This window comes from Physeter macrocephalus, chromosome 12 (assembly GCF_002837175.3).
Source record: "Physeter macrocephalus isolate SW-GA chromosome 12, ASM283717v5, whole genome shotgun sequence".
NCBI classification, from domain to species: Eukaryota; Metazoa; Chordata; class Mammalia; order Artiodactyla; family Physeteridae; genus Physeter; species Physeter macrocephalus.
In genome coordinates this window covers 18,802,527-18,818,858 of record NC_041225.1, presented here as the reverse complement: position 1 = coordinate 18,818,858, position 16,332 = coordinate 18,802,527, and the positions used below count along the sequence as shown (strand labels likewise).

At 49.7% G+C, this 16,332-nt stretch overlaps 1 protein-coding gene across 1 annotated transcript in view; it reads left to right on the top strand.

The window, feature by feature from the left end:
• Positions 1 to 15,253, top strand: part of NPAS2 (neuronal PAS domain protein 2) — a 169,364-nt gene extending 154,111 nt beyond the window's left edge. The window contains exons 8-11 of the mRNA XM_055089127.1: positions 10,212 to 10,330; positions 11,047 to 11,129; positions 11,770 to 11,987; positions 14,799 to 15,253. Coding sequence (XP_054945102.1) covers positions 10,212 to 10,330; positions 11,047 to 11,129; positions 11,770 to 11,987; positions 14,799 to 15,253 — 875 coding nt within the window. The remainder of the gene's footprint in view (positions 1 to 10,211; positions 10,331 to 11,046; positions 11,130 to 11,769; positions 11,988 to 14,798) is intronic.
• Positions 15,254 to 16,332: the final 1,079 nt, after the last annotated feature.

Sequence of the window (16,332 nt, the reverse complement as noted above, 5' to 3'; positions counted from 1 at the left end):
GTGTGATTTTTTTTTTTTTTTTGGTGGGGGGAACTGTTACTGCTATAAACACACAGCATTGAAAGTGGACATTTTAAAACCAAGAGTTTAAAACCAGAGTGTCTTTGCAGAGCCTGCTAAACAAACCAAAGTTAGGGGAGCTTTCTTGAGACAAGAGTCTCCAAATGTAATTGTGGAAAAACTGAAATATAATTCTCACTTGGATTAAAACAGCAAAAAATGTCAGACAAATGAATTTCTAAGATGGAACCCTATGAAGTCACCAACATTCAACCATTTTTGGCCGCTCAAGTAAGGTTTAACGTAAGAAATCATTCAGATTTGATCTGTAGCTTTATTTCTCAATAAACATGGAATGATGGGATCATAAAAATAGCTCTCACCTTAGGAGTGTTTCCTCAGTACCAGGCCCCGGGCTCCGTCCTGACACTGGTTGTCTCATTGAATCCTGGGAGCCGTATCATGAGATGGTCCTAATGGCATCATCCCATCTTTTTTTTTTCTTTAATTGAAGTAGAGTTGATTTACAATGTTGTGTTAGTTTCAGGTGTACAGCACAGTGATTCAGTTTTACATATGTATATATACACATATATGTATATATATTTTTTTCAGATTCTTTCCTCTTATAGGTTATTACAAAATATTGAGTATAGTTCTCTGTGCTGTACAGTAGGTCCTGGTTGGTTATCTATTTTACATACAATAGTGTGTATCTATTAATCCCGATCTCCTAATTTATCCCTCCCCCACCCCCCCTTTCTCCTTTGGTAACCATAGGTTTGTTTGCTATGTCTGTGAGTCTGTTTCTCTTTTGTAAATAAGTTCATTTGTATCTTTTTTTTTAGATTCCACATATAAGTGATATCATAGGATATTTGTCTTTCTCTGTTTGACTTACTTCACTCAGTATGAGAATCTCTAGATCCATCCATGTTGCTGCAAATGACATTATTTCATTCTTTTTTATGGCTGAGTAATATTCCATTGTGTAAATATACCACATCTTTGTTACCTAGTCATCTGTCAGTGGACATTTATGTTACTTCCATGTCCTGGCTATTGTAAATAGTGCTGCTATGAGCATTGGGGTGCATGTATCTTTTCAAATTATAGTTTTCTCAAGATATATGGCATCATTGCTTTTTATTTTTGAATTTTTGAATTTTATTTTTTATACAGCAGGCTCTTATTAGTTATCCATTTTCTACATATTAGTGTATACATGTCAGTCCCAATCTCCCAATTCATCACACCCACCCCCCCCAGCCCCTCCACTTTCCCCCCTTGGTGTCCATACGTTTGTTCTCTACATCTGTATCTCCATTTCTGCCCTGCAAACCGGTTCATCTGTACCATTTTTCTAGGTTCCACATATAAGACCTCATTCCATCTTAACAGAGGAGGAAATTGATGCATAAAAGAGTTCAGCCTCAAGTGCACAGGTGGGATGTGAGAGCCCCAGATTCAGAGCCATTCTAACCCTGAACTCGTACTCTTAACCTCATGCTTTGCTGCTTCCCACAAGTCGAGGTGGCGATTACCCATTTAGATGCAAACACAGGCCTCTCCCCGGCGCCTGGCATTCTGTTGGTCCATGATGTTTGCACCTGTGCACATCACGTGTCCTGCACCCATGTACCAGGCTGTTTTACGAGTACCCTAGATTTGTTTTAAATCAAATATGGTAAGACACACAGGCATGGAAAGGACTGAGATGAAGGAAGAGGCTTATGCTCACAGATCCCTAGAAACGGTCACAGCACGCCGTGCAGGGCCACACACGGGGGCACTAGGACAGGCCAGAGCAGCGGAAGCTCAGGAGACGTGGGCAGGGCCTCCATTATGGTTTCTGCAGAAAAGAGCAGGCGAGGCAGAGTAAGCAGGCTTGGGTTTGGCTGGTGTGAATAATTACAGCAGGCTCTCGGGTGTAAGGGCTGCCCCTGGTTGTCTGGTCCTGGCCCCGGGGGGGATTAGGGCAGGTGGGTAGTGGCTCAGAGTGTGAGAGCCGGATAGAGGAGAGGGTGCGGGCTGTGAGCTCTGGATGGGTTGGTTTTGCCTCTGAAACGTACACTGGAAGTGAGTTGTTTACTATCTCTAGGAGTTGTCTGACCCTGAGAGGAGCAGTGCCTCTAGAGTCAGCAAGGCCCCAAATGTCAAAGCATCGAATACAGAAACATGATGATTACACAAGCCACCCCATGCAGCTTCCCCAAGGTCCCAGGCAGGCACAGGGTAAGGAGCAATATGTAAAAGATAGAAAATACGACCGTGAACATCAGTTTTATTTTCTTTTTTTTAAGACTATTTTTTATACAGCAGGTCCTTATTAGTTGTCTATTTTATACATATTAGCGTATACATGTCCATCCCAATCTCTCCCAGTTTATCCCACCACCATCCACCCCCGCTTTCCCCCCCTTGGTGTCCATACGTTTGTTCTCTACATCTGTGTCTCTATTTCTGCCTTGCAAATCAGTTTTATTTTCATAAAATACCTGCTCATACTTCGGAGCACTATGCAGAAAACCCTCCTTTGGTCCATTACCATGAAAAGTCCTGTCATTTCTGTCGGGCTGATGAGTTTGAGGGGTGCTGTCTGATGTCTTCCTGTTTGATGCCTGTCAAGAGGAAGTAATGGGTTGGAAAGGATGGGGAGCCTTACTCACCTGTAGACTCATTACACCCCTTCCTGGGGCCACACGGTCTGTGCCTGGCGTATAAATAAGTGTCCGATGGAGTCAGGTTGACCTACACTGAGGCTCAGTCCTCAGCCCTGGGTGCACAGGTGGACCTGTGGGGAAATAACGCCCTTCCCTGGGAGCTGAGGATGGAGCATGCCTTGACTGAGCCCAGAGCACACTCCCGGGAAGGAGTAGCAGCTTCCTGGAGAGCTCCCGCCACTTCTTTGTCCCTAAATCCAAAGTGAAGATGAAATCCACTTTCGTACACACTGGGTAAACTGGAGTGTGTTCCTTTCTGCTGCCCTGTGAACTGTCTGCGCTGGCAGGCCTCTGGAGCAGTGCTGAGTGGTCAGAGAAGTTGACCCCTGGCCTCCATTCACTCCCCACTGACCCCCTCCCACCTGGGGTCTCGGGGTGCTGGGAGGCCAGTGGCCCCCTTCCTGATGTCTTTCCCAGGCCCCTCACTCGGGAGCCCCCCACGAACTGTCCTTGACACCCTCTCCCAGCCTAGAGCTCATCTCGGCAACCCATCTGATAGATAGAAGGAACCCAGGCTGATAGGTGCTGGCTGCTACCCCAAACTTACATCCATGGGAACCCTTGGGCCTTAAGCCGAAAGGCCCCAAGTGAAATGTGTAGGCTGCAGGGCAGGGAAGAGAGGGTGGGACGGAGCCAGAGAGGAGACGCTTACATCATGTAGATGACGATGCCATCGGCTTCACCTGCTCGGATCCGTCTGGCCCTATGACCCTGGGAGGCCGGGGCAGGAGAGGACAAAGCACCTTTGCCCTTGTTGACGGGCTTAAACTCTCTAATTGGATGTTTCCAGATTCACCCATCAATTGTGCCACCTTACCCCCGCCCCCCCACTCCTGGCCACTGGGACAAATGCAGCAACCATTGCCTGAATACTTGAGCAAAATGGAATTTCCCTACATCCGTATCCTCACGTCTTGGTCACTCCTTAGGACTCCATCATTTGCCACAGATGTTCTAGGGGACGGGAGGGCAGACAGGACTTCCCATCTTTAACCTAGATTTTTAATCAGTGTGAAGGCGTATGTGTCAGGAAATGGGATGAGAAAGTAGTTTTCTTCGAATTGTTTCACTTCGGCACAGTTTCTGTCCTGCTCTGTGAGAAGCTTCCTGTAGGAATCTAAGCTGGGATGTAGAATCACATGTCTCATCCTGTCCCCATAAAAAGCCCACTCTGACCCCAGCCTTGTGGCCTGGAGCCCCGGGGTGGACCACTGGTCAGAGCAGCCCCTGGGCCGCGTCTGCTCTGCCCACTGTTTCCAGAATAGAGTTGAAAGAAAATTACTTCATTTGGGGCTATGTTTGTCTGCTGACAGATTTTTTTTTAAGCTTTCGAATAAATACACCCCCAACCCAAGTCAGGTAGCCCCAGCCCTACAGTCTGATTGGGAAGGAACCGTCCAGATGATATTCAGAGGTATGATGAACAGTCCTCCGAAGGGGCAGCTTGAAGGGGTCCTAAGAAGCAGGTTCCCCGCTCCTCAAAGAACTTGGTGTCTGGAAGCAGGCTGTCCTCTCTGCGAGCCGACCTCCACCCCCAGACTTGGATTGAAGCGTGCATCTGACTGAAATCCAGAAAACAGTATTTCAGAAGGGGCTGGTGTGGTTCCAAATAGGTCACCCTCAGCAAACATTCCGCTCTGGGCTTTCCAGAAACCACACACCAGAGGATAAAAGTTTCCCTGCCCTCATTTTACCTACTCACCTCTCACCACGCAGCCAGATTTGAAATGCTGGCGGAAGTGGACGCCTTCCAGCTTTCAACACTTGATGCCGTATGTTCTGTGGGATTTCTGTAGGTTGCCTCACTTTACGGCTTTGGCGTTTTTGTTTTTTTTCCTGAGCTGAACTAATTGAGACGTCTCGGTGAAGGGAACCAACCGCACGCCCACCAGACCTCACCGGGAGTGGGGACGTGCGTTTCGCACAGAAGGACAGCTTCATGGAGGGGGGTCCGATCTGTCGGTCCCAGGCCCCCAAGAGTAAGAAGCAGAGTGTCCCCGCCACCCGGACGGCGACGCACGGCGTCCTTCTCCAGCAACGGTCGTTGCTGCCAGATTAGATTGCAAAGGAATCGCCATCGCGAGCAAGAACAAATTGTTACCCGAGGGCATCGTCCCGCGTGAGCATCTATTAAACCGGAGCGGTCAGACCTTTATCAACCCCATCTTTCTGCTTGTTTCAGCCCGGGAGCGGGGAACTTTTATCCGGGTTGTCCGATAATTGTGATAAAAATGTGCACAAGGTATCCACTTGGAGGAGGGGACGAGGGCCTGCAGGAAGTTCACTCTCCTGACCGTCCAGTAGTCAGGCCCTGTGGACACCAGCCATCTGGGGGCGATCTTATCTGTGCCCTCACAAGCTTCTGGCCCCGACAAGTACTCATTTTAATTGATGAATGCCAGGGGAAAGAAGAAATTCAAGGAAGACGTGTAATTTCCCATTAGGGTGATTTTTTTTTTTTTTTTTTTTTCAGTCCAGCACATTGCAAACCCCCAGCTCCCTCGTGTGGCTCTCAGCCTTTCTCCGACATTGTTTTTTTTCCAAATGCCAAACAGAACTGGTGGAAAGAAAAAAAGAAGAAGCGTGTGTTACCCCAGCAAGATGGGCGGTGGCCCAGGCTCAAAACTGCGCGGGATTATTTTGCTGCCACTTTCCTAAGAGCCCAGTCACCTGGCTGGCTTTTCACAACACACTGGGGGAAGGATACTGCGGAGAGAGAGGAGGGGTCTGAAAAGAGTGCGTAATTAGCGAGAGATGATTTCTCATGAAGGTGCAGCAAATTACTTTTCCCTCCACATTCTAACACTCCACCCCAAACGTTTTGGACAGTTGGCACAGGTGAAATTCAGGGACTTCCTTCTCCCTTTAACAAACCCCCTCATCGACTGTTGCATGTCTTCCCAGACACCTACCGGATTTGTTTCTCGTTTGTTCCAAGAAGTGCAGAGAAAGCTATTTGTCACTCTCCTTGTGGACTCGGTGTGTTTTCGTACAGCTGTTGCGACTAATTTATCAGCAGGCCGTCTCTGATCAGAATACTCCATCGTGTGGGCCTGATGGCTGAACCGAGGCTGAGGAGAGAATGTTGCCTCTTTCTCCATTTATTCCCAGTTTGTGCTGTTGGCGGACCTTCCCTGTCGCCAACCCTGCCTCTCCCTCCGTCTTTCCTGTCCCGCCGGAAGCGCGTTCTCATACGCCCTGGGGTCTCCCTGCCCCCGTGGCATCCTTATCTCCTCGTCATGACTGATTTGGGAACCCACCTCTGGCATCAGGCAGACTTGGAAGCCAGCCCCGGATGCCAAGTGAGACAGACCTCATCATTCTTCTCCTCCAGAGCACCTTTGGGATCTCTTGGTTTTGGAATCCTAAGAATGCCAGCCCAAAGCAAAGTTCTTTCCGGATCTCTGAAATCCGAGGCTTCAGTGATAAACGCTCTGGGCGTAAAGAAGGGAATCCATAACCCCGTAGACCCTTTTAACATCATGCATCTCTCCAAGCACGAGGCCCACGACGGGCGCTTGACTGTTTTCCACGGAGTGGTGATGGCCGCGTGTGCTGGTTTGCAGCTGGTTCGCAGCTCGTCTCGCCCAGGTGTCCTTCTGACCGGTGTCAATGCTTCGCAGGGCAGCGGGCCAGCCTGAGCCCCAGTGGAACCAGCACCGTGTCCGTGGGCCGCCCTCCCGCTGCGCGCCAGCCGCCGGCAGTGCCAGGCTGGGCTGTGGAAGGGAAGCCACCTTGGGGTCTTCAGGTCTGCGTGGTGGTTGCTGGCGAGGATCAGGTGGTCTCTTCCCGAACTAGGCTTTAAGCTGTGAGATGGAGGGTCATCTCGCGAGAGCATCATTCAGTAAACATGGGTTGGACGCCCACTCGGAGCCGGAGACAGAAGCCTCGCCCCTGTCCCGCGTGGGGAAGGCTAGCTCTTTAGCTTTGGGAAGACAAGGGCACTTCTTCTTTTGGATACTATAAAAGCCATTTATTCACTCTACACAGAGCATGTCCCCTGTAAAATGTACATGTAAATCACTAAAAAGTATAGTTTGGTGAACATTTTCTCCATTCCAGAACATACTAGATCAGTTGGCAATAACAGCTCTCTGTCTGCCTCGAAATAATCTAATTATGGCACCCAGAGTCTCCTTTACATCTGATGCAAAGTTAAATACTTATTCTGGGGATTGTGTCCTAATATGTGTTTGAGGAGGGCAGAGGTAACAATGAAATATCTCTAGTGTATTGCAGTCCCTGCACGGTAAATCAGTTTATTACAGATTAAAACAGATCGTTTTTCATTATTTGTATTACTGGGATGCAGACAAATGCTGGATCCTTTCACATGGCAAATAACCACAAAATTACTTATCTTTGATAGTATATCGGGTTTTATAGTTACACAAGATATAAATGTTGTAAAATATTGTTATGAATAATACACCTCAAACAAAGCAGGGAGGTCGCACTGTAATGATTCACTAGATTGTGCTCAGATCACTTTTGAGTAACTCTGGGGGGCGGGGATGGGGAGCATATCAATAGCAAGCATTCATCACTTTTGTTGGTTGTGAGTGCCGTGTGTGTGTGTGTGCGCGTGCGTGTGCGCACGCGTGCACACGCATGCCTGTTGGGTGGCGGGGAAAGGAAAAGTCTGGAAGCAGTCAGAGATCTGATAGGATGGGGCTATGCTGCAGTGAGTGGTTAATCCTTCTGAGAGGCTAGGGAGGCCAGTTGTAATTAGATCTATTTTTTCCTGTGACTTAAATCGAAACAACTAATTAAATCCTTAATTAATGTTTTTAAACCACCTCGGGATAAGAAGTGCCAGAGAAGTTACTCTAAGTATCCCCCGTTACCAGGAGGTCCCAGGGCACAGCCTGCTCTGGTTGACTCTAGAATTTGTGCGGGGGCTCCTGCTGAGAGTACAAGTCATTTCGGATGCAACTGGCCAAGGGTTGAAAGTGTCCTCTTCCCCCCTGGTTTTCCCCCAAGGTTTTCCCCTTTGCCCTCTGTTACAACTTTCAGCTTTGATTCACATTCGCCTTTGATCACGCCTTCATCAGCTTCAGGTTTTGTGGAGGGAGAAGCTTGTTTAGAAGGAATTTGCTCAGTTCCAGGCCCCTCTGTAAAATATCTGGCTTATCAAGTGCAGACTCTAAGCCATCATGAGATTTCCCTCCTGGGTGCATTTCCATCTTTAAAGCCTTCGAAGTTATCAAAGGACTGGTAAAACCACCTTGGGAGACATCCAGGCCAATGGCAAGGTCTGCAAAACATCCACTTAATTTCCGTGACCTGAGGCTCCGCCCCTTGAAGAAGTGGTCGGCGGCTGGGGCACCCAACCTTGTCCTCCTCACTGTAAATCACTGAGGAAGGCGCTTCCTGACAGCACGTGAATTTAGCAGCCGAAAGGATCAAACCAGCTCATGGTTTAGAGACAGATTAAAGAGACTTTCTCTTAAATTCCTGGGAAGTCCTCAGATGTTCACTTGGAAGGCCTTGCTGTCCTGAAAGAGAGAATTTTATTAGGTTGTTTTCTGGCGGGAGATGTCTGTTAGATTCGAGCAGAGAGGATATTCCACATCTGGGGAATTTTAAATGTCTTTTTATTACGCAGATGTTCACATCTGCAGGCCCTTCCCTTATGTGGACTTATTTTCCTTTCCCTTGATGACTTCCTTGGCTCACCCTACAAATTAATCTGTTGAAGCCAACTGACAGATGTAAACTCTCTCGGGCCCACGATTTTTTATTTTGCCCACTTTATATTCGTGTTTGGAAACCTTTATTAGTATTTATGTGAACGCATTCAGAGGCTATGCTTGGTAAAAAGAATTTATTCATGTTAGTGGGTAGAAGACCACTATAGATAGAAGTCCCATTATAGATAGAATCACTTAGAAACCCGTAAACGTAGAAAACAAAAGATTACTGGAAAGCCAAAATCCAAAGAGAGTCGCGCAGATTTCATTTTAGAACGCAGTTAGTTTTCTGACGCTTTATATGTTCTCAGATTGGAAAACATGACTCTTGTCTTAATCCACAAGTTCAGAAATGTACAAGATATAATCAAATACATTTTCCAAAGAAAGAGGTAGTATAGTTTATCTCGGATAATAATCCTCAACCCTGGCTGCACGTTAGTAAATCTGGGGGGCTTTTTGTTGTTGTTGTTTTGCGGTACGCGGGCCTCTCACCGTCGCGGCCTCTCCCGTCGCGGGGCGCAGGCTCCGGACGCGCAGGCTCAGCGGCCACGGCTCACGGGCCCAGCCGCTCCGCGGCACGTGGGATCTCCCCGGATCGGGGCACGACCCCGCGTCCCCTGCATCGGCAGGCGGACTCCCAACCACCGCGCCACCAGGGAAGCCCCTGGGGAGCTTTTAAAAGTGCCCATACCTGGGCTTCACCCCGAGTTTCTGAATCAGCTGACCTGGGAGGGGGGCAATCATGTAGAAGGTTCTGGGGACTCTGGAGAGAATTCGGTGAGTTTTCTCATTTTGAACAGGGCTCTTCTTCCCACCCAGCAAACTCCACCTAGAAGAGCAGAATTTTTCTCTGGCCTGGAAGGTAAAGCAGTTTTCCACAGGCCCCACGAAGACAGGTGTTCGGCTCCCAGGGAAACTGCTGCTAATGCCAAGTGGTACTTGGCCCGGGTCTCTGGGGGCCTGGTCTCAGCATCCCGGCAGGCAGGAGCCCAGAACAGCCCCCTCCTGGGAGTCCCGAGACCTGGGTGGAGGCCCGGCTGCATCATTTCCACTCCGAGCCACCTCAGTTAATATACACAAGCTTCCTGGACCTCCGTATCCTCGTTTGTAGAATAAGGGAAGTCACACCTTCTCAGACTTGTAAGGATACGTAAGACACGGTGAGCAGGTTTTGCCACCTGTGCGGTGAGTTTTGTTGTGGACACTGCTTACCTGTTGGGGCCTCCCTGAATCTTGAGTCTATCTCCTCAGTCAAGCCCCTGCATCAAAGCATGGGCTCCCGGGGCTGGGTAGATGGGGGGTTTCAGGACAGAAGCCCTTGAATCGCAAGTGGGCCGCTCCGGGGCCAGGGGCGGGGGTGGGGTCCCCGTGTGTCAAGACCCGCTACTTCCGCTGAGCCCACCGGTATCAGAAACTCGGCCTGACTCTGCAGCTCACCCTTTCGGACGCTGGCTGATGTGCGCGTCCAGGCCCCGCTGCAGCGTGGGGCCGGCTGCTCGGTTGGCAGAGAATTCTTCCCGGCACGGTCGCCGCCGTGGCTGCAGGACCATGGCATTGGGGGCCGGAGCGCTGGGTTGCTCGCTGGAATTCCAGCTCTGTTTGGCCGTGTGCGAGTGGCTTCCCGGTCTGAGCCTCGGTTTCCTGTGCACTGGGGATGAGGGTAGCGCCTGGGTCCCCGAGCCGCCGTGAAAAGGAGGTAGTTGATGGACCAGAGGCCTCTCAGTTAGTGGCCAGGGGGGGGCCTGGCTCTGCACCAGCCGGGGCTGACCTGTGTCTCTTCCCCTCTGCCCAGCGCCCAGCCCCTCCTGTAACGGCTTTGACAGCGCCCTCTCGAGGCCCTGCCGAATGCCCCTGGGAAAGGAGGTCTGCTTCATTGCCACCGTTCGCCTGGCAACACCACAGTTCTTAAAGGCAAGTACCCGGAGAGACTTGATCCTGCGGAGCGAGTACCACGGAGTCACACCGAGTGACGGGTAACTCTTTGTCCTTCTGGGAAGGAGTAAGATGTCAATGAGCTTGTCACTGACGGTGAGAACGTTAAATGTCTGATTTCTGGACGGTGACAGCCCCACAAGCTCTCTCCCCGAACTTTGGTTTTGTTGGAAGGCAGCATGAATTGCTGGTCAGCCTGCAGAGACGCTCTTCCAGAACTCTGTAAGCCCCCCTACCCTTCGCGTCCGTGCTGACGCCACTCGGCAGGAGGCAGAGGTAAAATCTGAGTCAGATCGCGGGCTGGCCTGTGGTCTCTTATCTGTGATCGCTTTCAGAGCAGAATTTCACGTCCCGAGTTCAACATTGCAAATTCGACATTGCGTGAATGTTGAGTTCAATTAGTAATTCAAATTCAGATGAAAAGCCATTTTCCACATATTTACCACACGTCTAGATAGTAGGAAGGGGAGTGGCGTGACATTTTGGCTCTTAGGTATTTTTCCCCAGCTTGTGAAACAAATTTAGCCTCATCTAATACCAAAATTAGCTACAGATGCGGAGATGCAGTCCAACTCAACTCGGCGACGTTTGCTCTAAACGATTTTAACTTCTGTTACCGACCGTGCATTCTTGAACGAACCGGGGGTGAGCATCTGGCACCCCGAGTAATATTTTTTTTCTCCCTCTTAATGCAGGAAATGTGCATTGTTGACAAACCTTTAGAGGAATTCACTTCAAGACATAGCTTGGAATGGAAATTTTTATTTCTGGATCACAGGTTTGTGAAAAGAAAAACATATTTGGGTTGGGTGCTTTTCAAGGGCTTGTTTCCATGAGCCAGGCTCTCCTTGGGGCAGGAAGGTCAGGCCTGGTCTCTGCAAGAAGGGCTCTCTGGCAGTGGGGAAAGTGCTTCCCAGCCCGGGGCAGGAGGTTTCCCTCCACTGCATTTGCCCCCTCTGAGGCTATGTCCTGGGTGTGGGTCAGAGCATCTCAGGAGACCCAGGCATCACAGCCCGGGACATCTTCGGGATACCCTCACCCGCCACCCGACCCGGGACCCTCTCCAGCTCCCATCAGGCAGGACCAGATATGAGGGAAACTCTCATCTTATTTCCTTCACCACCCTTCTGTCCCTTTAACCCAACCCTCTTACTTCCTTTCGTGACATTTTTCACAGTTTAAGAACAAGACATCTCCCCTTCCCACCCTTTGATTTTTTTATTACCCTTTGGGCTTGGGCTGACCCAATCTTTAGCTGTTTTTAATTATTCAGTAGTGACAACATTTATGATTATCGGGGCCAGGTCAGGCCAAGGGAACTGAGTATCTCAATGCCAAAAACAATTTGAGCACCTTGGAAAACACAGCCTCTCCGGTGTTGACCATCGCAAAATTATTTTCCTGCTCTTATTCTCGAGAAATGAGGCCCCCAGGTTGATCATTACACATGCAAACTGCCCCCTCGTCGGCCACCACGGCAAGCCCTGCGGTACTGCCTCTCTGATGAATGACCCCACTGTGCTCGGCAGAGCTCCTCCCATCATAGGATACCTGCCTTTTGAAGTTCTGGGAACCTCGGGCTATGATTACTACCACGTGGATGATCTGGAGCTCCTGGCCAGGTGCCACCAGCACCGTGAGTACCTCACTCCAGCCCCAGCCAAAGGGCCCCCCACTCTCTCCCCGGAGCCCTGACCGCAGGACTCTTAGTCCTTGGAAGTCAACTTCTTACTTGGTTTCTTCTGAGGTGGAGGACTCCGCCTTCCCTGAGATGATCTAGGCGCAGGTGGACGTCCCTATCTGGCTTCCCCCATGTTTTGCTTTCACCCGGAATTGACTTTGGTCTGTCTGCTTCCACCTGCAGCCCCTTCCCAGCACCCCTGAGATATGCAAGCTATTTGATCTTAAGAAACGAAGGTGAATGCTGCTCTGTTTTCTTCTACGTGTTATGCGATACGTTTCGAAGACAAAATACCAAATTCACTGAGCTCTTCTTTAGTCAGCAGACGTGTGTGGGTCACAAGCAGCAGGTCAGATACTGAGCGAGGCCCACAACAGAAAGATGACCAGAATCTCCTTGATACCCTGCAGGAGCAAGGTTCGATGGAAAAGCACAGGGACTTGATGGGATGTTGGTGTCTGGAAGGGGCTGTGCACAGGGTATCGAGGGGCTCAGAGGAGGGTGCCTCACCCCGCTGGGGGACGGGGTCAGGGAAGGCAATCTGCCACAGACCAGGGGAACACACTGGCGAAGGGATGGGGGGGCGAGGCTCATGGTGTGACGGAGGGGAAACCACAAGCACATCCGGGTTCTCACTTAGCGAGAGGGGTCAAGAATTCACCATTTAAAGCCATGTTTTTGGTGCCAAGTTCTACCTTTGAGCAGGAACGTTTGTAGTAATACTGACCTACGGCTCCTGCTACACGGCTTGACCACCAACACTGCATTTTGCCAGATGCCCGTCTCTCGGACCCCCTGTAATCTCGTTGACACAAGAACAGGCGTGAGTTCCATCAGGAGCCGCTCTTAGGTGTTAAGCCTCACCTTTAAAACGTGAACCCCTGGCTTCTCAAAGGTGGTCCTCCAGCAGAGCCTGGGTGTCAAAAGGAGTTTGTTAGACGTGTAGATCCTCAGGCCTGTGGAATCAGAGCATCCATCTTAACAGGATCCCCTAGCGCTCCGGGGGCCCGTGAAACGTGAGAAGCACGGCTCCTTCAAGCCCTTGGCCGCTTCTGACTCTTCCGAGGGAGAAAGGCCACGCTGGGTGTAGAACTACCTTCAGCGTCTGAAGGACTGGGCAAGACACTCTCAGTTTGTTGGGCCCCTACCCTTACCCGCCCTGCCTTTTGAAGTTCCCTCCTTTTTTTTTTTTTTTAAGCTTTAGAACATTTTATTAACAATTATGATGATCAGGCCTTTTAAAATGACCTCAAGATATTAGTCTCCTAGAGAACCAGAACAAAGGTTTTTGACAAGGACAGACTATCCATTGAAGAGGTTTTTCTAGGCACCCTGGGAGACAGTAAACAGTATGATTCCCGTAAAGTATCAGGAAAACGTTTTCCCAGAGTGCTCTGGGATATATTTTAGGTAGTCGAAAAAGTCCTCCTTCCTCTTGTGTTGAGGAGAGACTGAAGGCATCTTGAGTTTAATAATCCAGTTGGATCCTCCTGTGAGTAACTTAGTTGTCTACCTGAGTCTCCAGCTGTCCCCTTAGCAATGTGTTGGTACAGTCTTCATTTAATCATGTCTCAGGCTCAAAGAATTTACTACAAATATTATTTTATTGGTAGATTCAGTGCCTCCTTTTGTCGCTTGAGTCTCCTAGTTGGGCTTTCTCTTGACCGTTTGCATAAATAGGAGCTAAATTCCAGGCACTGAGGCAATAAAACCCATCGGCTCTGCCTGGCATGGGGAGATCAGCTCGGTGCTTTGCGACCACCTAGAGGGCTGGGATAGGGAGGGTGGGAGGGAGACGCAAGAGGGAGGGGATATGGGGATATAAGGATACGTATAGCTGATTCACTTTGTTATACAGCAGAAACTAACACAACATTGTAAAGCAATTATACTCCAATAAAGATGTGGAAAAAAAAAAAAAATACCCAACAGCTGGGACTCCCCTGGTGGCGCAGCGGAGAAGACTCCACGCTCCCAATGCAGGGGACCCGGGTTCGATCCCTGGTCAGGGAACTAGATCCCACGTGCATGCCGCAACTAAGAGTTCCCATGCCACGACTAAGGAGCCCGCCTGCCGCAACTAAGACCTGGTGCGAACAAATAAAAAAATAAAAATAAAGCCCAAGTGCTCCTCTTCCTGGGACCCACGGCCCAGCTTTCTGCCCTGCCCAGGCTTAAACCAGCAGCATCCGTGTGTGCGAGCTGGGAGCCCCCAGGGAAGCCAGCAGAGACTTAACCGAAGGGGTTCCACGCAGCCCTGCACGGGGGAGCCGTGGTGGAAGGCACCTGTGGCCGATGCTCTATTTAGAACCGCGTAGAAGGAGGATACACAGCAGACGGGCAGCCGCGGGATCGGTCCAGAGGCTGCTGGCTGGCACGGCTCTTTTCAGGCTAGTTCTCCCAGCGTCTGGGTTGCCTTTCCCACGCTGGGCTCCAAAGACGGCTCCACCTGCGGCAGGCGGATGAGCCCCAGGAAAGCCAGGGCCTCTCTTTAATTCAATTCCAGTTGGAGAATCTGCCCTGATTTAAGGCTCTCTCAAGCCTTTGAGCATTGGGGAAAGCAGGCGAATCATTTCTCCGTTGTTTCAGAATTCATTACCATTTACCGTGACCTTGGTAATGACTTAAAATCCATCACACCTGGGGAAGTGAGCGACGTGTGGCACTGTCGTTTTGAAAGCTGGTGTTTTTAGCAGTAACTTTGGGGCAAAAGGGTCACGTTCGTCTTAACGTTGGTGAGGTGTAGACTCCGTCTTCCGTTCACAGTGATGCAGTTTGGCAAAGGGAAGTCGTGTTGCTACCGGTTTCTGACGAAAGGCCAGCAGTGGATTTGGCTGCAGACTCACTACTACATCACCTACCACCAGTGGAACTCCAAGCCCGAATTCATCGTGTGCACTCACTCAGTGGTCAGGTGCGGGCAGGGGGCTGGGGGGGGGGCGGCGGGCCAGGTCCGCGGCAGCTCCGTCAGAGCCCCATCATCCTCAGTGGACCCCGTTTCTGGGGAGCGAGCCCCGGGCTTGAATTCTTCAGCGGGGCCTGGGCTGTGCTCTGCAGGGAACAGGATAATCCGCAGGGCTCAGATCCCTTCCGGCTCCACACCCAGCCCTGTTCTCCCAGGGCTGAGACTTCCTCCCAGCGTCCCGTCAGGCCCCTCTGAAAGCCTCATTGAGCTCTTCCAGGCGGCCAGGATGTGCCTTAGTGAGTTACTGCTTCAGTGACCTACTTACATATTTTCCCCTCCTCTCCATCCGGCCCCCAGCCTTCCCTTGTTGCTGTTTGGAGAAGAAGATTAAAATTTTGCCTCTAAATAACTCAGAGACATAGTCCCTTTTCTTTTGAACACTTTGGAAAAACCCTGCTGGCAACCGAGGCAGGGTTGGTACAAGAGCCAGGCTGCCGGTGGGAGAGGGTTCCTGGCGGTCCCGTGGCCTCGGGGGCGCCCCATCCCAGCGTGGGTGGGCGGGGCTTCCAAGGGAGGCAGCACACCGGCGTTCCCTGCGCGTTGCCGTGCGGGTCACAGTCCCTCCCAAAGGTAAAGGAGGAGGGCTATTTGGGGGTTTCCCAACTACAAAAATTTTAAGAACATAAATCGGTTTTAAACTGGTCTAGAGGAGAGCATTGGAGGAGAGCAAGGAAAGAAAGGTTAGAAGGACTGCATTTTATATGTGTACGTAACAGATAGATGATAGATAACAGATAGATGATAGATGGAGAGATACGTATACATACCTACTGCATTATATACACGTACATAAGAGGTGGATGATTGATAGCAGATAATGGTAGGTAGGTAGGTGGAGACATGGGTGGATGGATAGATAATAAATAGATGATGGATAGATAATATATGGATAGGTAGATAATCTATGGACAGATAGATGATGGATGGATAGATAATGGATGGATAGATGATGGATGGATAGATACATAGATAATAGATGGATAGATAATAGATGATGGATGGATAGATAATAGATGATGGACAGACGGATAGATAATACATGGATAGATAGGTAGATAATAGATACATGGATAGATAATAGATGATGGATGGATGGATGGATAGATGGATAGATAATGGATAGACAGGTAGATAGATAATAGATACATGGATAGATAGATAATAGATGATGGATGGATGGATAGATAATAGATGATGGATGGATGGATAGATGGATAGATAATGGATAGACAGGTAGATAGATAATAGATACATGGATAGATAATAGATGATGGATGGATGGGTAGATAATAGATGATGGATGGATAGATAATAGATGGATAGATAGGTAGTAAT